At 40.8% G+C, this 21392-nt stretch overlaps 1 protein-coding gene across 7 annotated transcripts in view; it reads right to left on the bottom strand.

Moving 5' to 3' along the window:
* The window catches only part of ATP7B (ATPase copper transporting beta), a 77800-nt gene that overhangs the window by 46551 nt on the left and 9857 nt on the right, over nucleotides 1-21392 (bottom strand). The window contains exon 1 of one of the 7 annotated variants that reach the window (XM_039839420.1): nucleotides 10732-11384. The exons of 2 other annotated variants lie outside the window; for them this stretch is intronic. In XM_039839420.1, coding sequence (XP_039695354.1) covers nucleotides 10732-10968 — 237 coding nt within the window. In that variant the 5' untranslated portion in view covers nucleotides 10969-11384. Of the gene's footprint in view, nucleotides 1-10731; nucleotides 11385-21392 lie in introns of those variants that run through there. 4 more of the 7 variants (XM_039839419.1, XM_039839418.1, XM_039839421.1 and 1 more) reach the window with 4 other exon arrangements.

The following is a 21392-nucleotide window of genomic DNA, read 5'->3' on the forward strand; positions in this document are numbered from 1 at the left end:
CGTGCACGTACACGTGCATTTTTAATTCCATTCTTCAATTAAGACAATCTTTGGTGGGAAAAAAAAACCTCTCATCTAATGAGGTCAGATAAACAAGTTTGGTTTTAAGGACTCATCAAGCAATCACGGACACTGGAGAGTGGGCCTAGGTGTGTCAAAGGAAAACCTTGTGGAAGGCCTAGTGTTGTCTAAACCCCACTAATTTATATACTCCTTGAGGACAAACATCTGGGACTTCTCCAGCAGGCCCAACACCATGCTGGGGAAGAACTTTTGCTAGCTTTTGGATTTTTAATAACCTATTCGTAAGACAGGAATCAGGATTAGAAAGAAGGGACTAGAAACACAAGCGGAGGAGGGGATTTCACATGGGGGAATCCAAAATGAATTTCAATGTTTTGCCACCTCTCTAGGCACCCAGGTCACATGGAATTTGCTGAAAGTGCCAAGATTTTAATAATAATAATAAAAAAAAGACAGGTAATAGACTATAAACTGTTGACTTACCAAGATGGAACCAGGAAAGGAAAATGAAACCTTCAGATAGATCAACCTGGTATGAAGATACCGGAAATGGGGTGGCATATTTTGATAAAGGTTTCAAAGACAGACTGAATTGAAAAGCCCAAAAATGGCATGCCTTGTAGAAAATGACTGGTCACAAATCAAAGAGCACTACTACCACGTGTACAATGTAAGGACCACTAGCCACTTCCATTACACCTGGAACAAGATACCTTCTCTTCGAGATTTCTTTCATTTTGGTGTGTAACACCAAACAAGATATCTTCTCTTAAACAAGATACCTTCTCTTCGAGATTTCTTTCATTTTGATGTGTAACAAACACCCTTAACAACTTATAAGCCAAAAACGTTATGCATGTATACAACCCTTCCAGTATATAACCTCCACCCCATACAACTCTATACTCCTGAACTGTTCACCAAATTCAAAATACAAAAAAGTCCTGATATTTTCATATGTACACGAACCAGCAATAGCAAGATGTTAATGATTCTCAGTGTTATTTTATGAGGCTAGTATTTCATATCCCTAATACTCAGGATAATTCTATGTGTAGGTATTATCACCATTTTACTGTTGAAACAGACTCAGAATTTTATCAAGGCCACAAGTCAATTTAAATAACAGAACTGGGATTTAAATCCAGCTCAAAAGTCTAACAGGCTCTATTTTTTTAAAAACGACTTTTAAGGTTACTTTTTCTTTTTAGCTATGTTAATTATGGGAAGAGACTGCAACACAGAAAAGCAAAATGAAGGAAACACGAAAAATAGTGACGTAGCGTATTACAGAGTGAAAGCACTAGGGAGGCAAGGGTGCAGCCAGGACCATTGAGCCTGGCTGCCTGAATCCGAGACTTGCCTTCATCCTTCAGTATCCGTCACCTCTAGCTGTCTGTGGCACTTCAGAAAAACTACAGCAGAATATCGGCACTTGCTTTGCTTTCTTCAATATGCCTAATTCCAAATATACTCAAGGCAACCACACTTAAGAGAGGAGGCATGGCACAAGCAGAGGTGGCAATGGTTCAGGCACCTTGTACATCCTCCCAAATATATTGTGATTGAGTCACTGCCTGGCTCTATCCTTATCTGAGAATTCTCAGGATGTCAGAGATTCACAGGGGAGGGAGGGTCAGAAGAGACCTTGAAAAGATCCCACCCAAACCACACCAGGGAAAGTGGGTGTTTCTAAAACCCCAATGAGGAAGAATCAACGTCTCACGTTAAACCCATAGGTATTGTACATATGTGTACAGATGTAAACAGACTTACAGGAGTAGACACTTATGTATTAATATGTAAAATTGAGGTTATCTAGGGGTGAGTTATAAAATTCTGATTTTTTTTATTATCTGTATATATTTTCCAATTAAAAAAAAATTTTTTTAAAGTATTACTTTCATACCAGAAAACAAATGTGGTTTTTCAGTTTATCTAAGGAAGAAAATATTTTGTTAAACCATACTAACATAAGCAACAACAATGATGAACTGATGATATACTTGGCTTTATACGCTAAAGAACCTTTTCACATATGTTTGTTTAAATACATCTTTCCTACTTGTGAATTTTTTCAGAGTATTTCTGATAGTCTTGGGTATAAATTCCAGCCTTGTCTGAGCGAATTTGAGCCTCAGTTTTCTTACGTATAAAATGGGGTAATAATAAGGTGCTACCTACAGCTTTGCAGGGAGGCCTGAAAGCTAAAGGGACTTACAAGTCTAACATCAAGATATCACCTCACACCTGTCAGAATGTCCATCATTAATAAATCAATAAACAACAAGTGTTGGAGAGAATGTGGAGAAATGGGAACCCTCCTGCACTGTTGGTGGGATTGCAAATTGGTGCAGTCACTATGGAAAAACAGTATGGAAGTTCCTCAAAAAATTAATAATAGAACTACCATATGACCTAGCAATTCTACTTCTGGATATTTATCTGAAGAAATTCAAAACACTAATTCAAAAAGATATATACACCTCTATGTTCATTTAAGCATTATTTACAAGAGCCAAGATATGGAAGCAACCTAGGTGCCCACAAATAAACTGGATAAAGAAATTGTGGTACATATATACAATGGACTATTACTCAGCCATAAAAAAAGAATAAAATCTTACCACGTGTGACAACATGGATAGATCTGGAAGGTATTAAGCTAAGTGAAATAAGTAAGAGAAAGACAAATACCATATGATCTCACATATGGAAATCTAAAGAACAAAATAAACAAAACAGAAACAGACTCACAGATGCAGAGAACAAGCTGATGGCTGCCAGATGGGAGAGAGTTTGGGAGCAGGTGAAAAACGTGAGGAATTAAGAAGTACAAATTGATAGTTACAAAATAGTCATGGGAATATGAAGTAAAGCACAGGGTCCTTAGTCAATAATATGGTGATAACTGTCTATAGTGCCAGATGGGCGTAAGATTTATTGGGGGGATCATTTCATAAGTTATATAAATGCCTAACTACTGTGCTGTACACTTGAAACTAATATAAAATAATAGTGAATGTCAACTGTAATTAAAAAATCAAAAGGAGGGGTGAGGGGAAATAAAAAGTTTCAAACTACCAGGTATAAAACAAATAAGTCATGGGGATGTAGTGTGAAGTGTGTGGAAAACAGTCAACAGTACTGTGACGGCGTTGTACGGTGTCATCTGGTTGCTGGACTTATCACGGTGATCACTTCTTTACATGTATAAATGTTGAAAAACTATGGTGTACACCTGAAACTAATGCAATGTTGTATGTTAGCTATATTTTAATAAAAATTTTTATTTTTTAAATATAACATCATAAATGTTTGCAAATGAATGAACGACTACGAAGACAAACATGACCTCATCTGATCTTCAAAAACGGCCCAGTGAGGTAGGCAGGGATCTTATTTTCCACCATTTTACTGATGAGGAAAACTAACCATTAAAACTAGAGTATAAATTCCCCCAACCCTCACTTTACCTCCTTCAAACTATCCTTTAACATTGTTTCACAAAGGTCCAAAAAAGAGTTTCTAATGATAATTATTTAAATTTTATCTACTAAAATAACAAACTAACCAAAACTCAGGCATTAATTCAAACATTAATGAGGGCGGACTAAGTGCCTGGGCTGTGTGTGCAGCAACCTGATCTCTTCCCTCCAGGACTGCCCCCAGCCCTGGTGCTGACTGTGCACTTTCTGAAAAATTCCACACCAATGACCATTTATGGCCTATTTCCTTCTCTTGACCACAGCAAGAAAAAATATTTACCCATACTGAAAAACTGGATGCAGTAAACCCATTATTTGCCCAGGAGAAAAAGTGAATAAAATTAATAACAAAATTAACAAACCTCAATACATACATATGTTGTTTTCTACATAAAATAAAAATAAAATTTAGAAATTCACAGACTATAAGACTTCTCCAAGAAGCACTTCACAATGTTGCTTCAGAAAACCCATTCCCAATCTCATTCCTCACAGCTTTATTATCAACAGTTTTAGAGAATTCTGTTGCTTTTAACATATATGTATTATAACAATTATTCCATCAGACTTTTATCAATCAACAGCATTTTTTTCTGCTTCAGAATCTTCTCTGATAACACTATATTTCAAGGCTCTCCAAACAAAGAAATTTTAAATAACAAGCTTGTCACTATCAAGCAACTTGGAATATATTTTTTATATATCTGAATGAAATAGTTTAAGTAAGAACCATAAGGTCATAATTCCTTTATGTCATTTCCCAGAATATGATTAAGATCATGATTGAAAAGACTTTACCTTAGATACGTGCAATATTACCACTGGTTAAAAGAAAAGTCACACAAACAAGACTAAGTTAATTCAGGTACGTTTATTATATGACAGAAGCCAATAAACTTGGGATCATTTTTGTTGTTTATTATTATTACTGATAAATTGATTATGGTTGTCAGGATCAATGAAATAATGCAGTTAGTATTTTATCACACAAAAATCTATACCATTGTGGCTAATGAAAGTAGTGGTTTCTGCCTAGGATTACAGGTATGACCGGCTATACATAAAACAAATGTTATTCCTTTGAAAGACTTAGGTATAAACCTAATGTTTATAATTTATGCTATTATATAATACATAAGAAGTTGCTACTTAAATTAATCCTCAGAAAAAGAAATGTAAGTGGTTGATAAACCTTTTTAAAATAATAATAAAATATGATCAATTAATATTTGACAAAGGAGCCAAGAATACTTAGTGAAAAAAAGACAGTCTCTTCAATAAATAGTACTAGGGAAACTGGATATTCACATGTAAAAGAATGAAACTAGACCCCAATCTTGCAACACTCACAAAAATTAATTCTACTGATTTAAAGACTTAAATGTAAGGTTGGAAACTATAAAACCATAGAAGCAAAAACATAGGATAAAAGCTCCCTTACATGGATCTTGGCAATGATTTTTTTGTAGATGTGACACCTAAAGCACAATCAACAAAATAAAAAATAAACAAGTGGACTACATCACACTGAAAAGCTTCTGCACAGCTAAAGAAACAATCAACAAAATGAAGACAACTTACAAATGAGAAAATATTTACAAACCGTAAATCTGATAAAGGGTTAATATCTAAAATATATAAAAATTTCAAACAACTCAATAGCAAGAAAAAAGGTAAATAATCAATTAAAAAATGGGCAGAGGAATTGAATAGACATTCTACCAAAGACATACAAACGGCCAACAGGTACATGTTAAAGATGCTCAACACCACTGATTATCAAGGAAATGCAAATCGAAACCTCAATGAGATTTCATCTTATACCTATCTGTTAGAATGGCTATTATCAAAAAGACAAGAGATAACATGAACGCTAGTGAGGATGTGGAGAAAAGGGAAGCCCTGTGCACTACTGATGGGATTGTAAATTAGCACAGCCACTATGCAGAACGGCATGGAGTTTCCTCAGAAAACTGAAAACAGGACTACGGTATGACCCGGCACTCCCAATTCTGGGTATTTATCTGAAGTAAATGAAAACTCTATGTTGAACAGATAGTTGCACCTCCGTGTTCATTACAGCATTATTTACAATAGCTGAAACCTGGAAACAACCTGTGTTGTTTCCATCAATGGATGAATGGATAAAGAAAATGTGTTACACACACACACACACACACACACACACATTCTTCAGCCACTTGTAACAACACAGATGGACCTTGAGAGCATTATGCTAAGTGAAATTAGTTGGAAAGAGAAAGACAAATATCATATAAGCTCACTTATATGTGGAATCTAAAACAAAAGAAGAAAGAAAAAACTAAACTCGTAGAAAAAGAGATGAGATTTGTAGTTACCAGAGGCAGAGGGTACAGGGAGGGGGAAGTGGATGAAGGTGGTCAAAAGGTACAAACTTCCAGTTATAAGATAAATAAGTGCTAGGGATGTGATGGACAATATGGTGACTGTAGTTAACACTATTACATGGTATATAGGAAAGTTGTTAAAAGAATAAATCCTAAGAGTCTTCATCACTAGGGAAAAAAACATTTTTTTTCTCTTTTTATCTATGAGATAATAGATGTTCACCAAACTTACTATGGTAGTCATTTCACAATATATGTAAGTCAAATCGTTATGCTGTCAATTGTCTCAGTAATACTGGCAGGCAGGGCGGCAGGGGGATGGGGAGTGAGAAGGAAAAATAATAAAATACAAATGTAAGATATCACTTTTCACCCAATAGGTTGGCAAAATTTTAAAGTCTGATGATACATTAAGCAAAAGTGTAGAGAAAAATAATTCGCAGCCACTGTAGAAAAATAAATTTATATGATCTTTTTGGAGAGCAATTAAGCAGTACCTATCAAAACATTAAATGCCCATTGCCTTTGTCCCAGTAATTCCACTTCTGGGAATTTCATCATATATAAAATTACATGAGAATATTCATTGTCACCTTTGGATAGTGCAGACCTGGGAACTATATAAATATTCTTCAATAGAGAACTGGCTATGTAAAGTATACACCCAATTTTATGTAGTGGTTTAAAACAAATGTGAATTTTATGTAGTGGTTTAAAACAAAGGTGAATTTTATGTAGTGGTTTAAAACAAAGGTGAATTTTATGTAGTGATTTAAAACAAAGGTGAATTTTATGTAGTGATTTAAAACAAATGTGAATTTTACGTAGTGGTTTAAAATAAATCTGAATTACCCGCATTGGCCCAGAAAGACATCCATAACAGATTAAAGGGGAAAAAAGGTGCAGAACTGACTGAGTATACGGTATACTCTATTTGTCTAGAGGGGAAACAAATCCTTACTTCTATATTCTGCTGTTGATGTTTATATCCAGCAGGTACTAATTTTAGAGAAAACTAAATTAAAGAAATACAATGATGAGTTCTCTAGAAAGGCAAAAAATATTATAGTGCTGCTGCTGCTGCTGATTCCATGACAACAGGTAGTGACTTCTTTAAGAGACTAGATTATCCCACTATGTCTAATTTTTTCCCTTTATTTTAGCAGGGATATATCTGTACCAAGTAGATCATCTTGATTTCATCTGGGTAAAAATAAAATCCTACCTAACAACCCTTCACCCAACATACAATTCTGTATCTTGCTTTCTAAAATGGTTAAGTCTGAAACCTAAGAATATAAACCCACTTCTCGTTTATTTGTTCACTCATTCAACAGCTTGACTGTGGACTAATAACACTGTAAAAAATACCGACTATAAAGACAAATGAAACAGCCACCAAGGCTGGCCAAAGCAGTCAGTAGAGCCACGATGAAGTCTTGGACAGCTGTTTCTGGGAGAAAAGGAGAATTCTACACTCTTCAACTGCAACAAGTGCCAAGTAACGTCTACCCCTTCCACTACCCCAAAGGGGGTTTCTGAGATGCAAGAGCCCATTCCTTTTCAGTCCATTGTCCTGGGTCTGAGAGGAGACCATGGCGCAGGGAGCAACCCGGAGATCTGAGGAAGTCCGGGCCAGAACACCCAGTCCAGGCACTGAGGCCCCTACATTCTAGTCTTTGGTTAGCCTGTGCATAGACACAGTGAATGAAGACTTTTAGGACTTTACAAAATGGACTCCATTGGGAGCCATGACAGTAATTTCAACTGCCAAACAACCAAGTCACATGATGGGAACACCCTTAGGGTGTGACCTGAAGGTCCAAAACCAAAGAAGCCCAAAATGACAGAAACATCACAGCCATGTCACAGCCACAATGGTGGAAAAGAGCCACACAGCTGCCAGGACTGATAACTGAAGAACTCTGCCCACTGAGGGCTATATAAGCCAAGCACTAAGCCTGACCAGAACACACTGTGAAGGTAATGCTACAGCTGAAGACACAGACTTCCTGCCCATTGTGCCACTGGCTTGGAGGGACTAAGGATGTCCAGGCCGCCAGTTCCACAGCCCACTTCAAGACTCCAAGAACGCAGAGGGCTCTCACGCTATCGCTCTGTCACATAAGCCTCTGTACTCCCCCTTCTCTGCATGTTGTGTGTTTGCCTGCATGAGTATCTGCTTGGTTTATCTAAGAAGGTTCTACTCAATAAACCTAGCATTGTGGAAAGACACAAACATGCCCAAGGTGTTACTCCGATAGCTGCCTTCCTTGCTTGCAACAGATAGCTCCTCTGGGGGAGCGGGTAATGGTCTAGGAGCCTCACCAGGCTTAGCCCAACCTGCTGAGCCTGCTAATATACAGGGGCAGGGAGGGATGCCCTCTCCAGACTTCATGTTTTTACCAGTTATGCCTTAAAACAGTGGTCTCAAACCTTTTTGGCACCAAGGACTGGTGCTCCTATGAGACTCTAATGCCTGATGATCTGAGGTGGAGCTGAGGTGGTGATGCTAGCGCTGGGGAGCGGCTGCAAATATAGATGAAGCTTCACTTTGCTCGCTCGCCTGTGGCTCACCTCCCATACACAACGTGTGGCCCAGTTCCTAACAGGCCACAAATCGGTACCAGTCCACAGACCAGGGATTGGGGACCCCTACCTTAAAAGACATTTTCCCCCCTCTGCCCGTCAAAAACACAGAAGAAACTTACAACTTGCTCAACACCATGATCTCAAACTAAATTGTACTGTATAAACAATGTAAAATATAAGTACATAAAACTATTAACCACAATCACAATTTTGAAATGTTTTATTCATAGCAGCTACTCACATCTTTTATAAACGATGCATCACCACCTGCAAGCTAACTTTACATTCACGATAAATTAGCAACTCTCCAATATTCAGATATTTTCAAAACTCTATCTCACCCAGTATATTAAATAATAGTTCCATGTCCCAATGGAAAAGCAAAGGCCTTGTCCTCAGACAGACCTAGGATTAAATCCTTCCCACAAATTAACCTCTCCATGTCAGCTTTCTGTCTGTTAAAGGGGGATGGTGATTAAATGAAGTGACATAGAAGTTCTCTTCTACATACCAAGTATAAATAAGTTAGCTTTCAAATAGATCCAAAGTTTGATTTATTACAGACTTTGAGTCAATATACTGTTAACAGTGAACAAGTACTCAACAGTTACTTTTATCATCATAAACCGGCCATTACAAATTTCCTCCATTTCAGAATAATTAACTTAAATTCTTTCTAAAAATAATCCTAAATTTAAAAGTGAGACTACAAGTAAAACTGCTGATATAGAGTTGTGTATATAACTGTCCACAAAATATTAAGTAAAAATATGAAGTAAAAAAATATTAAGTAAAAAAAAAAAAGACCTGATCCTATATTTGTAAAAATAATACATATATGTACACATACACAAAACTCACATATACCTACACACATTCCATTCACGATAAATTAGCAACTCTCCTCACAATAAATTACAACATACTGGTAGAAGGAAAATGGCTGGGGCATTCCTTTGGTGGCTTTAATTTTTTCTTTATACTTTTCTATATTCCCCTTGCCTCATCTCAAATTTGTTTTGTATAATGAGCATGTGTTATTCTTATAACAGAGCTTTAGACAGATTAATTGGCTGACATAGTTCTACTAGACATTTATAGGGCACCAAACACCTCTCCAAGGTGGGAATTCTACTGCAAGTCACAATTTTGGCTACACCATTCTCTGTATATACAATACTTTACAAAGTGTTGTCACAATCCGATGAGGCAGGACTGATTCCACTTGGCAATGAGGAATCTGAAGGTCAAGGAGTCCAAGACTCATCTGCCATGACCCACAGCCTGGCAATGGCAGAGAACACAACCACGGGTGCCCCAGCCTCCACCCCAGCCAGCTTCCGACCACTCGCCTAGTCATGTGAGATTAGTGCTGGCCATTAAAAATCATTCAAACACCTCAACCTTAGGCTGGGTTTTGTAAATAAAAGTTTGAACAGTTTAAAGAAGTCCTCTCAAGCATTTTCCAAAAACATATTTACTATTTTGCTATCTTAGATACTCAGCTAAAAATGTAAAAGCTAACTGTGAACTTCATAAATGTACAATCATAAATCTCTTTCAACATACATATCTCTTGTACAGTACATCTCAAAAATCTCTTCACAAAATTTCTTCAGTTTTGGGGACTTTTAAAACAAATAACTAACACTAAAAGAAACAAAAATATCACTAAAAGAAACAAAAATATCTCCTAAAAGGGCAAAGAACTTATAAAAACTTTCCTTTGTATCTAACTAGTATTATTTTCTCCAGTTACTTATCTCAATGAAAAAGATGCCCTACAGACCACCAGTCCCACCCAGAATTTCTACTGAAAAGCATCATTTTCACAAAATGTTACATTGCCTTATTTTTGAACTTTACCAGACTTCTGTGTTAACAAACTTTCATATGTTTAAGAAGAACAGCTTCATTTTATAGCAACATTTTCAAAATATGTGGAATAAGGTACGGATTTTTTAAAAAAGAGGAGAAAGATCCTTTTTTGTCTAATTTGCATTTAAAAAAATTTCTCTCTACAAAGGCTTATAAAATAACCTGAAAATAAGAAGCAATAAACCCAACATTATCCACCATGGACTTAATCTCTGGAGAAGTCACCTTAACTCCCGGCTCAGTGCTATATTCATACTGTTACTTCCCACCCCAGACCTGTACCCCTGACCCCTCCTATATAAGGCAAGGGAGAAACCTCCATCTAGAAACCAGACCCAAACCCCCTCTTGGCTTTTTAGCCCTTCTGCAATTGCACTGACCTGATTGGAACTGATTTCCCGTGTTCCATTCAAAACCTTCTGGGAAAATTCTCCCTCCTCTAATGGAAGAGAGCCTTCCTCCTCCAAAGGCGCTGGTCTGGTGGAGTCACTGGCCCCAGGGCTCCTCCTGAAGGACCATCGCTTGTAGACAGACAGCAGGGTCACCCGTGAGTCACCCAGAGTCGCCAGGAAGGACTGCTTAGGGCTCGCGGGCATCTCACCTCCAGCTTTCTCCATTGCTGTGTCTACAGTCACACCTTCACCCCCACTAAAGCAGTTCACCTTTGCTAGACTAGGTCACCTTAGAAAAAATGCTTTAAGTGTCCTCTTAACTAGCAGCGAGCAGGGAAGGCTCCTTCTGTGCTCAGTACTGCAGGCTGCCCCCTGCTCCTGAGCCAGCCCAGGAGAGGCTGTGGCCGAACTTGCGAGTCCTCAGTCTGGCAGCAGCTCTGGGAGCTCAGAGTGCACACCGCTGTATACATATTTGCTCTTGTTTATCTACACCTTTCCAACCAATTGGCACCCTCTCACTCATCACACTGCATTCAGCACTGGGAATCTTTGCACACAGCCCGCACAAGCCCTCACTCAGGGCTGCCAGGACACCTGGAGGCAAGTACCAGAGCCAAGTGAATCATTTCCCAAAGCTGAGCAAGGTTTCCTTTTGGCCACGTGCACTCCCAGAAACCCAGCCTAGAGGCAGGGGAGAAACGCCACTTTTTATTACCAAACTTCAGGCACTTTCCTGAAATAACTTCAGCTGCCTCTTCCATAGTTCCAATGCTAGCGATGTGCAGAGCACTAGCGGGGAGAAGGATTTCCTAGACAACATGACTTGCATTTTCAAAAAGGTGCAAGAAAGCACCATGTTTCCTGCAGCTTTGTTTTCCTTTGATCCAACAGCTTGATCAGTAAGAACTGACTGCAGAAACTCACTGGATAACAAGGCTTATCCGTGTTTTATATGTGGTATAACAGCCATGAACTAACAACACACCATTCAGGCTTCTCGGGCTACTCACTGTTCCACAGGAGGATTAAGAGTGCACGCAAGACAGCACGGTAATCCCAGCAGCCTCTTGCTCTGTAAGCAGCACTGCCTCCCTTCCCACCCCCACCCCCTCACAGACAAGGGGAAGGAGGTGCCCTCGTCCCCCATGGGAGGAACAACTCAACTAGCCACTAATCCTGGCAACACCTCCTGAGGCAAGTTTGCGTGGAGCGTCCACACTACAGACAGAATCGAGAGGGTTAGTAAGACAGTCACTCTGTGTGTCCTTCTGCATTACCCAACACCCACCCCCAACAAGGTGCCACTGCAGGCGCATGTGTGTTACAGAGGCGTGCACCCAGTGAGGCGCATCCCCTTCTGCTCAAGGCACTGAGGACTCTGACTCCTTAGGGGGTATCTACAATGACCCTTTCTCCCCATTGAAACTGCCATCGCTGCCCCCAAGAACTCCTGACCATGAAATCTGTTCTCTCTGAGGGAAGGCAGCCTCATCACCGGTCCATTCACCACAGGCCCTTGGAGATTCTTCGCTATTCTTCTACTGTGTGGGGATGTGACCATATTTGCTCCCACTTCTGAAATACCCTCAGGGCAGCCAACTCCAGAATGTGTCCAGGCTGGCTTCCTACCTTCCATGTGCTGGGTCAGAAAAGAGCCTGCCTCCACTTCCAAGAAACGCCATTCAAATCATTGACCCAGAAAGAGAGGTTTGGCGCCAAGGGCTTGGGCTCCAACTCTACACGGCAGCCAGCAGAGACAAGCCTGGTGTAGCTGTGATTTCTTTCTCATTGTTAACTCTCACTGCTCACCCATGGTCTTCCTATTTCTTGATAGGATCTGTCAGGATCCATGGATGGATGCCTGCTGACCGTCTCACATTTCCTTGAGTGGGTTTTCCAGATACCTGAGGCTTATCTCTTTAAGCACCAGACTTTTTTTAAAACTTTGCCATTTGGGGTGGCAATCCTCCGCAAAGGTATCATTTATCTTCCTGCTGCCTTTAAAAATATGAGTTATTATCCATATTTCAACTTTTCCTTGGCAATATGAGATCAATATAAATAGAAATGCTTCTCCTGTGCCATAGCTATGCATGGTTAATAAGGAAAGTATGTTGCACCATAAGTTCCAAGTGCTTTTGAGTAGACTATCCTGTTAGCACTGTGAACTATGGAAAATGTAAATACTTTACTATAAAATACTTTACTTCTCCTACATGGTCACTCAGACTCAGAACACAATCAGGAATTAGAGGCTGGAGCCAGGTTATAAATGAAGTTTAGACTTTGTCCTATGGACAGTGGAGAATCATCAGGAATTTTTAAGCAGAGGACTTACCTGACTATATTTGTGATTTAGAAATACAGCTTGGGCAGGCAAGACCATGGAGACTCAGAGGAAGGGGAATTATAGTGTTATAGAAGCAAAGAACAGTCATAGTAGAGTGGAATTAAACAAATGAGGTGGTCCTCCAGGCGCAGCGATCAAGTGAACACAGTAGGTGAAGCAAAGAGAGGACCTGAGGATGACAGTGCCATTTCCAGTTCGGCAGAGATGAGGAGGAATGGGCAGGGCAGGCGCAGGGAGCACATCTAGGGTGGAAACGGGATTCTCCTCTGTTCTAGAATCCTGGGAAACAGCCAGGGCGGAAGCCACTTTCCCAGGCTAGAGAATCGAGTCCAAGCTCCTCCTAATGTCACCTTCCCCTTTCCTCACACCTGACCCCTAGGTTTCCGCCCCTCCCTATCTAATCCTCCTTATCCTTTAAATCCTGCTTCTCCTCGGAGGCTCCTCCATCCCAGCGCTTCCTTCTCTGGATTCCACTATCACTAAGGTCAAGGCCGTGGGCTGGCAGCCTTCACTGATACTGGAGGACAAGTCTTCTCCCTCCACGGCAGCTGCACTCCGCTCAGGCCGTACTAGCACTGACGCCTAGCATGCAGTCAGCAACATGAAACCTGGCAAGCTCCTGGAAGACAAGGTTCTTACTTCTTATCGGCCAACAAACCTAACAGGTGAACAAACATCAGACGTTAAATAAATACTTGCTCAGCTAAACTACAGAGAGAAGAGAATGTGCTTTCTACCCAGAATTTCAAGGTGCTTTTTGTCCCCCTTATCACCATGCAAGGGCAAACTCCATTAGTCTCACATATTCCTCTAAATTATTACACTAAATTACTTTGCCTCCCACATGTGCAAATTTTATCAGCCATTTCCAAAATAAAATTCATCTCGTTTATCTCCTATCCACCTTCCCAGTCTCTTTATAAAAATAAAAATCCCTTTGGTGTCTAAACAACCCTGTTGCCACCTGAGAAGCTGGGGCCCAAAGCAGATGGGCAGCTCATGTTTCCATGAGCCTCCAGGACAAAGGACCCTGTTTGGAGGAGGGACAACTAGTTCAAATATTTCAACACTCAACAAAGATCACCTGCTCAGGGCAGCTCGAGGTGCACACTGGGTGGGGCTTATCAGAAGAAAACATTGGGCCAGTGCTCCCAGCACGGGCAGAGGAGCCAGGGTCCTGTGACAGGGCAGGACGACAGAACCTGACACTAAGCTGCATGGTGGGAAATAGTGGCCCACAAGGTTCCCATAGAGAACGTGAGCAGTGCGAACAGCCCATCCTTTGCAACAGCACAGAATATTAATAAATGAATGTAATTTACAGCTTGAGAGCCAAATATTTAAGTGCTATGAACAAAGGAAGATACAAGAGACACTTTCTGCCCACAGTAGCTTATTTGTAAGTTAGGAGAGAAGAACAGTAGAGGACAGTATTAAAATATGAAAAAAATTGTTCAAACATTAGGTGCCAGTGTGAGGAAGCGGGTACTGCAGGCCCGAGTCACCCTGGAAGACTAGCCAGGGGAAGGGCCAGTGGGCCTAGAGGTCTACCGGCTGCTCTTCACACCCCCAGGAGGCTGCTCTTCACACCCCCAGGAACCGGTGACCTTCCAAATGAAACAGTGAGCTCTGCATGACTTTACATTAGCATATTAACAGGAGACAGACATACACTTGGGCCAGCTCACTGGAGGGAGTGCTCTTAAATAAAATTGCACTTGGCTGAACAACCTAGAGTAAAAAAATTACAATGACTCTAAATTACCAAGAGATTGAAGAGGGCCACACAGAGAAACGCTGAGATCATTAAACGTAAAAGCCAATGTTTTGATTCCACAGTTAAGTACACACCCCTTCGACCTTCTCATCTGGTGCTCATCTGGCACAACTTCAACACTGGTTACCTCCATGCCCCAAAAGACTCCACATCTGTTTCCCTGTAGCTGAGCAAGGATGAGACAAAACTTGCCCAGGCTGGCTGGCCATGCCGATTCATGACCACTAACCTAGAGAGGGCCGTGGTGCCACTAGCAGTCCAACTACCTCTGCCGAGTCCTCTTCACTCTCCTGGACAACCATCCCATGATCCCACACTTCGCCACTCCTCAGACCTCCACTCTGCCTCCCTCTCCCTCAATCTGCCTGACGAGCCTACTCCCTGCTGCACTGAAATAACAGAAGCAATCAGAAAAGAACTTGCAAACACCTCAATCGCCACCTCCAAGAGTACCTTCCCCCCTACTGCCCAGGGAGTTGTCCTTGCCCCAAGGTCAGGTCCTTGCCCCAACGTCGGCCTCCACATACTTACTGGTTTTCTTCCTACCCCCCTGATAGCTCCTTCTCAGAATTCTTCATAAGAGTCTACTAGTCCCCAAACCACCGAGTGCTAGAGAGGCTGTGGCTCAGCCCTTGGGTCTATGTCTTCCCGGTCTGTACTCATTTCTTGGTGATCTCATTCGGTTCAGTAGAAATACCACCTACAGCCAACAACTCCCAAACTCCACACTTACAGACCCAAACGCTTAACCAGCATCTCCGGTTGGGTAGTTAACATGCAGCTTAAGCGTTAACTTGTCTACAGCTGGGCTTCCAAAATTCTACCCCTTCCCTGCTTCTCCCCTAGTCTTCCCCATCTTAGTGAATGGCAACTCCTCCATTCCACTTGCCCAGAAAAAAAATCTTGGATTCATCCTTGATAAGAATCATCTCCTTTCAAACTACATGTAAATGTCTAGCAAATCCTATCAGTTTTATCTTCAAAATACATCCATGATCCAACCACTTCTCAGTACCTCCACCACAATGGTTCAAGCCACTAAGACATCTTACCATTAAAATAATCTCCTAAGCGACCCCTGGCTTCTGCTCTTACTCCTAAAGTCTATTCTCAATGTAGATGAAAAAGGGTCCACATACTAAACCTGATGAGCTCAGGGGAGGCCTGCATGGCGGGCCTTACAAACTCAGAGACCAAAATTAACCACATAAGGATGGTCTGAACATAAAAATTCCTAACTAAAAGCAAGTCATGGAGGGTAGTCACATCCTGGGCCTGTAGTTTTCTTGACAAAGGTCAATCTTTACCTTAAGTGAGCCCATCTGCTGTCTTTTTGCATATAAGATAACATATCTTTGGAATGTCAGAGTAATCCCTTTTTTACCAGACACTTCTGGGCATAGCCCACCTCACCAGAGCACAGGAGACCACAGAACTCCTCATGGGTATCTTGCCCCCTGCATACCATCTCTATGTGCTGTAAATGCCAATTATTAACTCTCCTGTACCCACAATGTAAAAGAAGTATGTGTCTCTCTGTTTTACATTTTATCCAGTCTCAGGGATTTCCTGGCTTTGCTTTCTCCCACCCCCTTAATCTACCACCAGTGACTCATGTAACCTTCTTTACATTTCCTCTTTTGATTTAATATAGAAAATAAGCTGCAAAACTTCTATTCTCTGGAGCACTTTCTTAATCCATGGAGATTTTCCTTCCCTGGCAATTGTTGTCAGTTTGGCTCAAACTCATTAAAATTCTCTACAGGTTTGGACATTTCTTACCTCCACATCAACATAAAAGCAAAGTCTGAGAAAGAAATCCTTCCTGGGGATTTTCTTGTACTTAGCATAAAACCTAAATTCCTTGCAGTGACCTAGAGGACCTTGTAGTCTGCCCCACCCCACATTACCTTTTAACCTAGTTTCATACTGCCCACCCTCATTCAGCTAAAACCATCTGATCCTTCGGTTTCTAAAACAAAGCAAGGCATGCTCCTGCCTCAGGGCCTTGGTGCTGGCTGCTCCCAGTTTAGAAATATTCCTCCGACTCCTCATATGTACGTGGCTCACTTCCTCACCTCCTTTAGGTCTCTGCTCAAACATCACCTTCTCAGTGGCTTCCTCCTAATTACCATTTACATTTTAAACATTCCTCGTTCCCTACTTCATCCTTTCCTGCTTATTTTTCTCCAGAACACTGAACTACCATCTGATATATTTTTTCCTTATTTGTTTACTATCTCCCCAATTATAATATAAGTTTCACAAGTGCAGGAATCCTTTGTCTATTTTCCTCTCATACACATAGCTGTATTCCCAGTACTAAAACAGTGCTTATACTTAAAAGCTTCTCAATAAATACTTATTGAATGAATCAGTGATGGGGATTACTCAACAAAAACTTATTTGATTGCTATAGAAAACTAAATTTTCAGACAAATATTCAACCTTTGGAAGGTACCCCATGGAAAGCTGGCTCTCTCCTCCACTTACTCATTCCTCTCCTCTCCAAGCCAAGAGTCTACACTTAAATACTATCAAGAGCAGGAACTGACCTAAATGAGCACGCTAGGTGAGGAGTTATAAGAACTTTAATATCATAATGTGTGGCCCAACATTTGGATTTTTGTAGCTTGAGCTCTGAAAGTGCTTGCAAGGCATGATAGCCCTCCTGGACTCCAAAACCATCTGCAGAGCAAGCGGCCCCCGATTGATAAATCCTATGCCTTGCATCAGCAATAACTATCAATCCCTGGACTATAATTGTGTGATTTTAAAAAAAATCACCTTTTTTTCTACAGGCCCGCGTTGAAACTAGAATATTGATAAATGCTTACTCATATATTCACCCACTGCTCTCATCTCACAACCCCACTTGCTTTATGTAGAGAGGAGGCACGATAATTAAAATGTTAAATCAAGCTACATTCAGAGACTGCAATATGCCTATCAGCTCTGTAGCCAGGCCAGGAGGACACCTGCAGAACAGAGGAAGATTTCTGCTGGCATTGCTAACAACCCATTTCCCACACCTGTGGAAGGGGAAACAGGAAAAACAGAGTCTTTAAGTGGTTGCCCTACACAAAATAAAATTGTTCATTCTCTATGGATTAAAGTCTGGGAACTGCCAGCAGGCCTTTCAAGCTACTCTTCCCCTTCCCTTTCCTCACTGTATGTCTATATCAAAGGAAAAGGATAAACAAAGACTTTAAACTATAACTCGCAGGAACGAAAGAACAATATATGAACTGGATGACACTCAGGGCTTTTTCTCCTTGTCTTAGGTTTTTGTCTTTGCTTTCTCTAGTCTTTGCTTTCCTCCCTCTTTAATAAACTTTCCTTTTGTCCCTAACTTCAGCGTATGTGTTCAATTCTTTCTACACTCTCTGCCAAAAGACCCTCTTCTTCTCTAAGACCAGGGCTTGGCCTCCCCGCCACTCAGGGGAAATTTGCCCTGTCCTGCATCAGCTTGACCACTGAGTCAGCCAATTAGAAAACAAATGATGTCTGCATGTGTGTGGTCTTATTTCCCCTAGCAACCCATCTTTGATCATCAGCTCCTTGCAACTTCTGCCTTTAAAAACCTTGCCCTATTTCCCCCATTTTGGAGCATATTCTCTGGTTGGCAACTCATTATCCAAATATACTCTCTTATTTAAAAATTTCTCAAGGATCCTCTGGACTTTAGTTATGTAGGTTGGGTAGGGTTTGTGGCCACATGGAGAGTTCATGCTCCACCTGACAGGCAGCTGCTCCTGGGTTCCAGCCAAAATTGCCAAATGGCCTAGGTCACTAGAGTTTCTAAGAGAAGAAGCTGGGGTTTTACACAATAAAGTCTTCTAATTTTAAAGTATTCAAAATTGCTGCAAAGTTCTGGACAATGAAATATAAGGAAAAGTCATAAGTCAGGGCTCTTGAGAAGGCTCCTCACAAAAGAGACCAGGTTTTTCCTTACTCCTTCCTCATTTCTGCTGTGTACAACATGAAGTAGATGTCTGGAGCCCTAAGAGCCATCTCAAGGCCATGAGGGATCAAGAAGATGAAGCTGTGTCCTAGCTCACTAAAGCAGAAAGAGAGAAGGCTGGCGGCCCTGATGGCAATGGAGATGCCATACCTCCAGTCTTCAACAGCCGTATTGCTTAGGGTTTTCTGTTATACACAACCAAATATAATATAATCCTGACTAATACTAATGTCAAATGCAGTGGAGGGGTAGGGATTTCTGGCACAGAAAAGAGGCTCTACAGACCAGCTCCTCAGTGAAACTGGTGAAATTTTCTTTTTTAATGGAAAGTCTCTGGAAATGGTCCTAAAGACACATAGCAAATGAAGAAACATTTATTCGTGAAAACCTACTATAGTTTGGTAAGAACGGCTGTGGTACTTAAAGCATGACCCTATTCCCTCTCCTCAGAATTTCCACTCCAGATGAAAATCATATGCAAAAGAGTGAAACTAAACTGCTATCACCATAGACTAAAATTAACTCAAAATGGATCAAAGACCTAAATATAAAACCTGAAATAATAAATTACACAGAAGAAAACATAGGTATTAAATGCATGAACCTTGGATTTAAAGAGGATTTTATGGATTTGACCTCAAAGGCAAGGGAACTTAAAAGTAAAAATAAATGAATGGGATTATATCAAAACAACAAGCTTCCACACAGCAAAGGAAACCATCGACAAGGCAAAGAGGCAGCCATCTGAATGGGAGAAGATATTTGCAAACGCCTCACAAAAGAGCCTAATTTCTATAATATATAAAGAATTCATACAACTCGACAATAAAAAAAAAAACAAACCCCAATCCAATTAAAAAAATAGGCAGAGGACCTGAACAGACACGTCTCCCAAGATGACAATACAAACAGCCAACATACATGTGAAAAGATGCAAATCAAAATCACAATGAGATACCACCTCACACCTGTAAGAATGGCTGTTATCAACAAGACAAGTAATAACACATGTTGGAGAGACTGTGGGGAAAAAGGAACCCTCAGACACTGCTGGTGGGAATGTAAACTGGTACAGTCACTACGGAAAACAGTATGGAGGTTCCTCAAAAAACTTAGAATTACCATATGACCCAGCAAGCCCTCTTCTGGGTATTTATCCAAAAAACTCGAAAATATTTATCCATAAAGATACATGCACCCTAATGTTCATAGAGTCATTGTTCACAGTGGCCAAGACATGGAAACAACCAAAGTTGATTGGATAAAGATGTAGTACATACATACAATGAAATATTACTCAGCCATAAGAAAAGATGAAATACTGCCATTTCCAACAACATGGCTGGATCTTGAGATTATCGTGCTAAGCAAAATAAATCAGACAGAAAAAGTTGAGAACCATAATGAGATATAAAACTAAAAGTAACAGACTGGTGGTCCCTCTCCCTCAGCTCCCAGAGGGCTTTCTTCCCAAGAGGGGCAGGTCATCAGCATTTCTCATCCTGATGCTGAGGCTAAATTATGGGCAAAGCTGCCAAGAAGTGGGGGCTCCCTTCTTCCATTCAGACCCCACTGACAGAAAGAAGGCACTACCCTGAGCACAGTACACCCTGGCTGCCCTTGCCCTGGCTCACTGGTGGTTCCATGCCAAGAGAGGAAAGCTGAACAGAACTGCTCATCGCTACCCCTGCTAAACCTCCCTAGCCACCTCCCCAAGCGCTCAGCTCCTGAAGTGGGGAAATCACCCAGAGAGAAGCGTACTATCATCCCCAGCCCCAGTGCCAAAGCCGTGAGACTCAACCATTCTGCCGGGGTGAAATCAGGCAATTAGGAGGAGACTGGTAGACTAACTGGACATGTAGGCTGAACTGTAGGCTGGCCAGTTTGCTAGAGTGAACCAGAGAGAAAAGAGACACTAGGGAAAGCCTGCCTGGAGTCAGAATAAATCTCAAAACACCGATCTCAAGAACTATCCCATAAAAGGCACCTCGATTTGGATGCACCAGTTGGTGGAGCAATTTATGCTGAAGGACATTGCTGAAAACAATAGATTATCCTATAATTATTGCACTTAAAAACTGCCTATGGTCAGAAAGAAAAAAAAAAGACAAAATAATGTCATCACAAGGTGACTGTGAGCATACTCAACGTTGTGCCCCCTAAGGAGCAACACCAATATCAGATGCAACAGGCTTAATGGGGGGTGAGGAGAGAGACTCTACTGAAATAATCTAGCCGATCGCTAAATAATAAAAAAGCAAATAGCAGTAATAACGAGCTCCTTGGGCAAGTGGGAGTAAGGGAGTAGCAATACCCAGAGTTGTCTAAAATGTCTAGTTTCTAATAAAAAATTATGAGACGTGCAAAGAAATAGGCAAGCATGACTCATACACCAGGGAAAAAGCAGCCAAGAAAAACTGCCAGTAATTGCAACCAGATGTAGGATCTAATATACAAAGACAGAAACCATTAAAATCCGTATAAGGAAATAAAGGAAGAGATGATGACGATGTCACATTAAATAGAGAATACAAATAAGGAAATAGAAATTATAAAAA

The sequence above is a fragment of the Pteropus medius genome, unplaced genomic scaffold (genome assembly GCF_902729225.1).
Source record: "Pteropus medius unplaced genomic scaffold, Ma_sr-lr_union100, whole genome shotgun sequence".
In the NCBI taxonomy this organism is placed as follows: Eukaryota; Metazoa; Chordata; class Mammalia; order Chiroptera; family Pteropodidae; genus Pteropus; species Pteropus medius.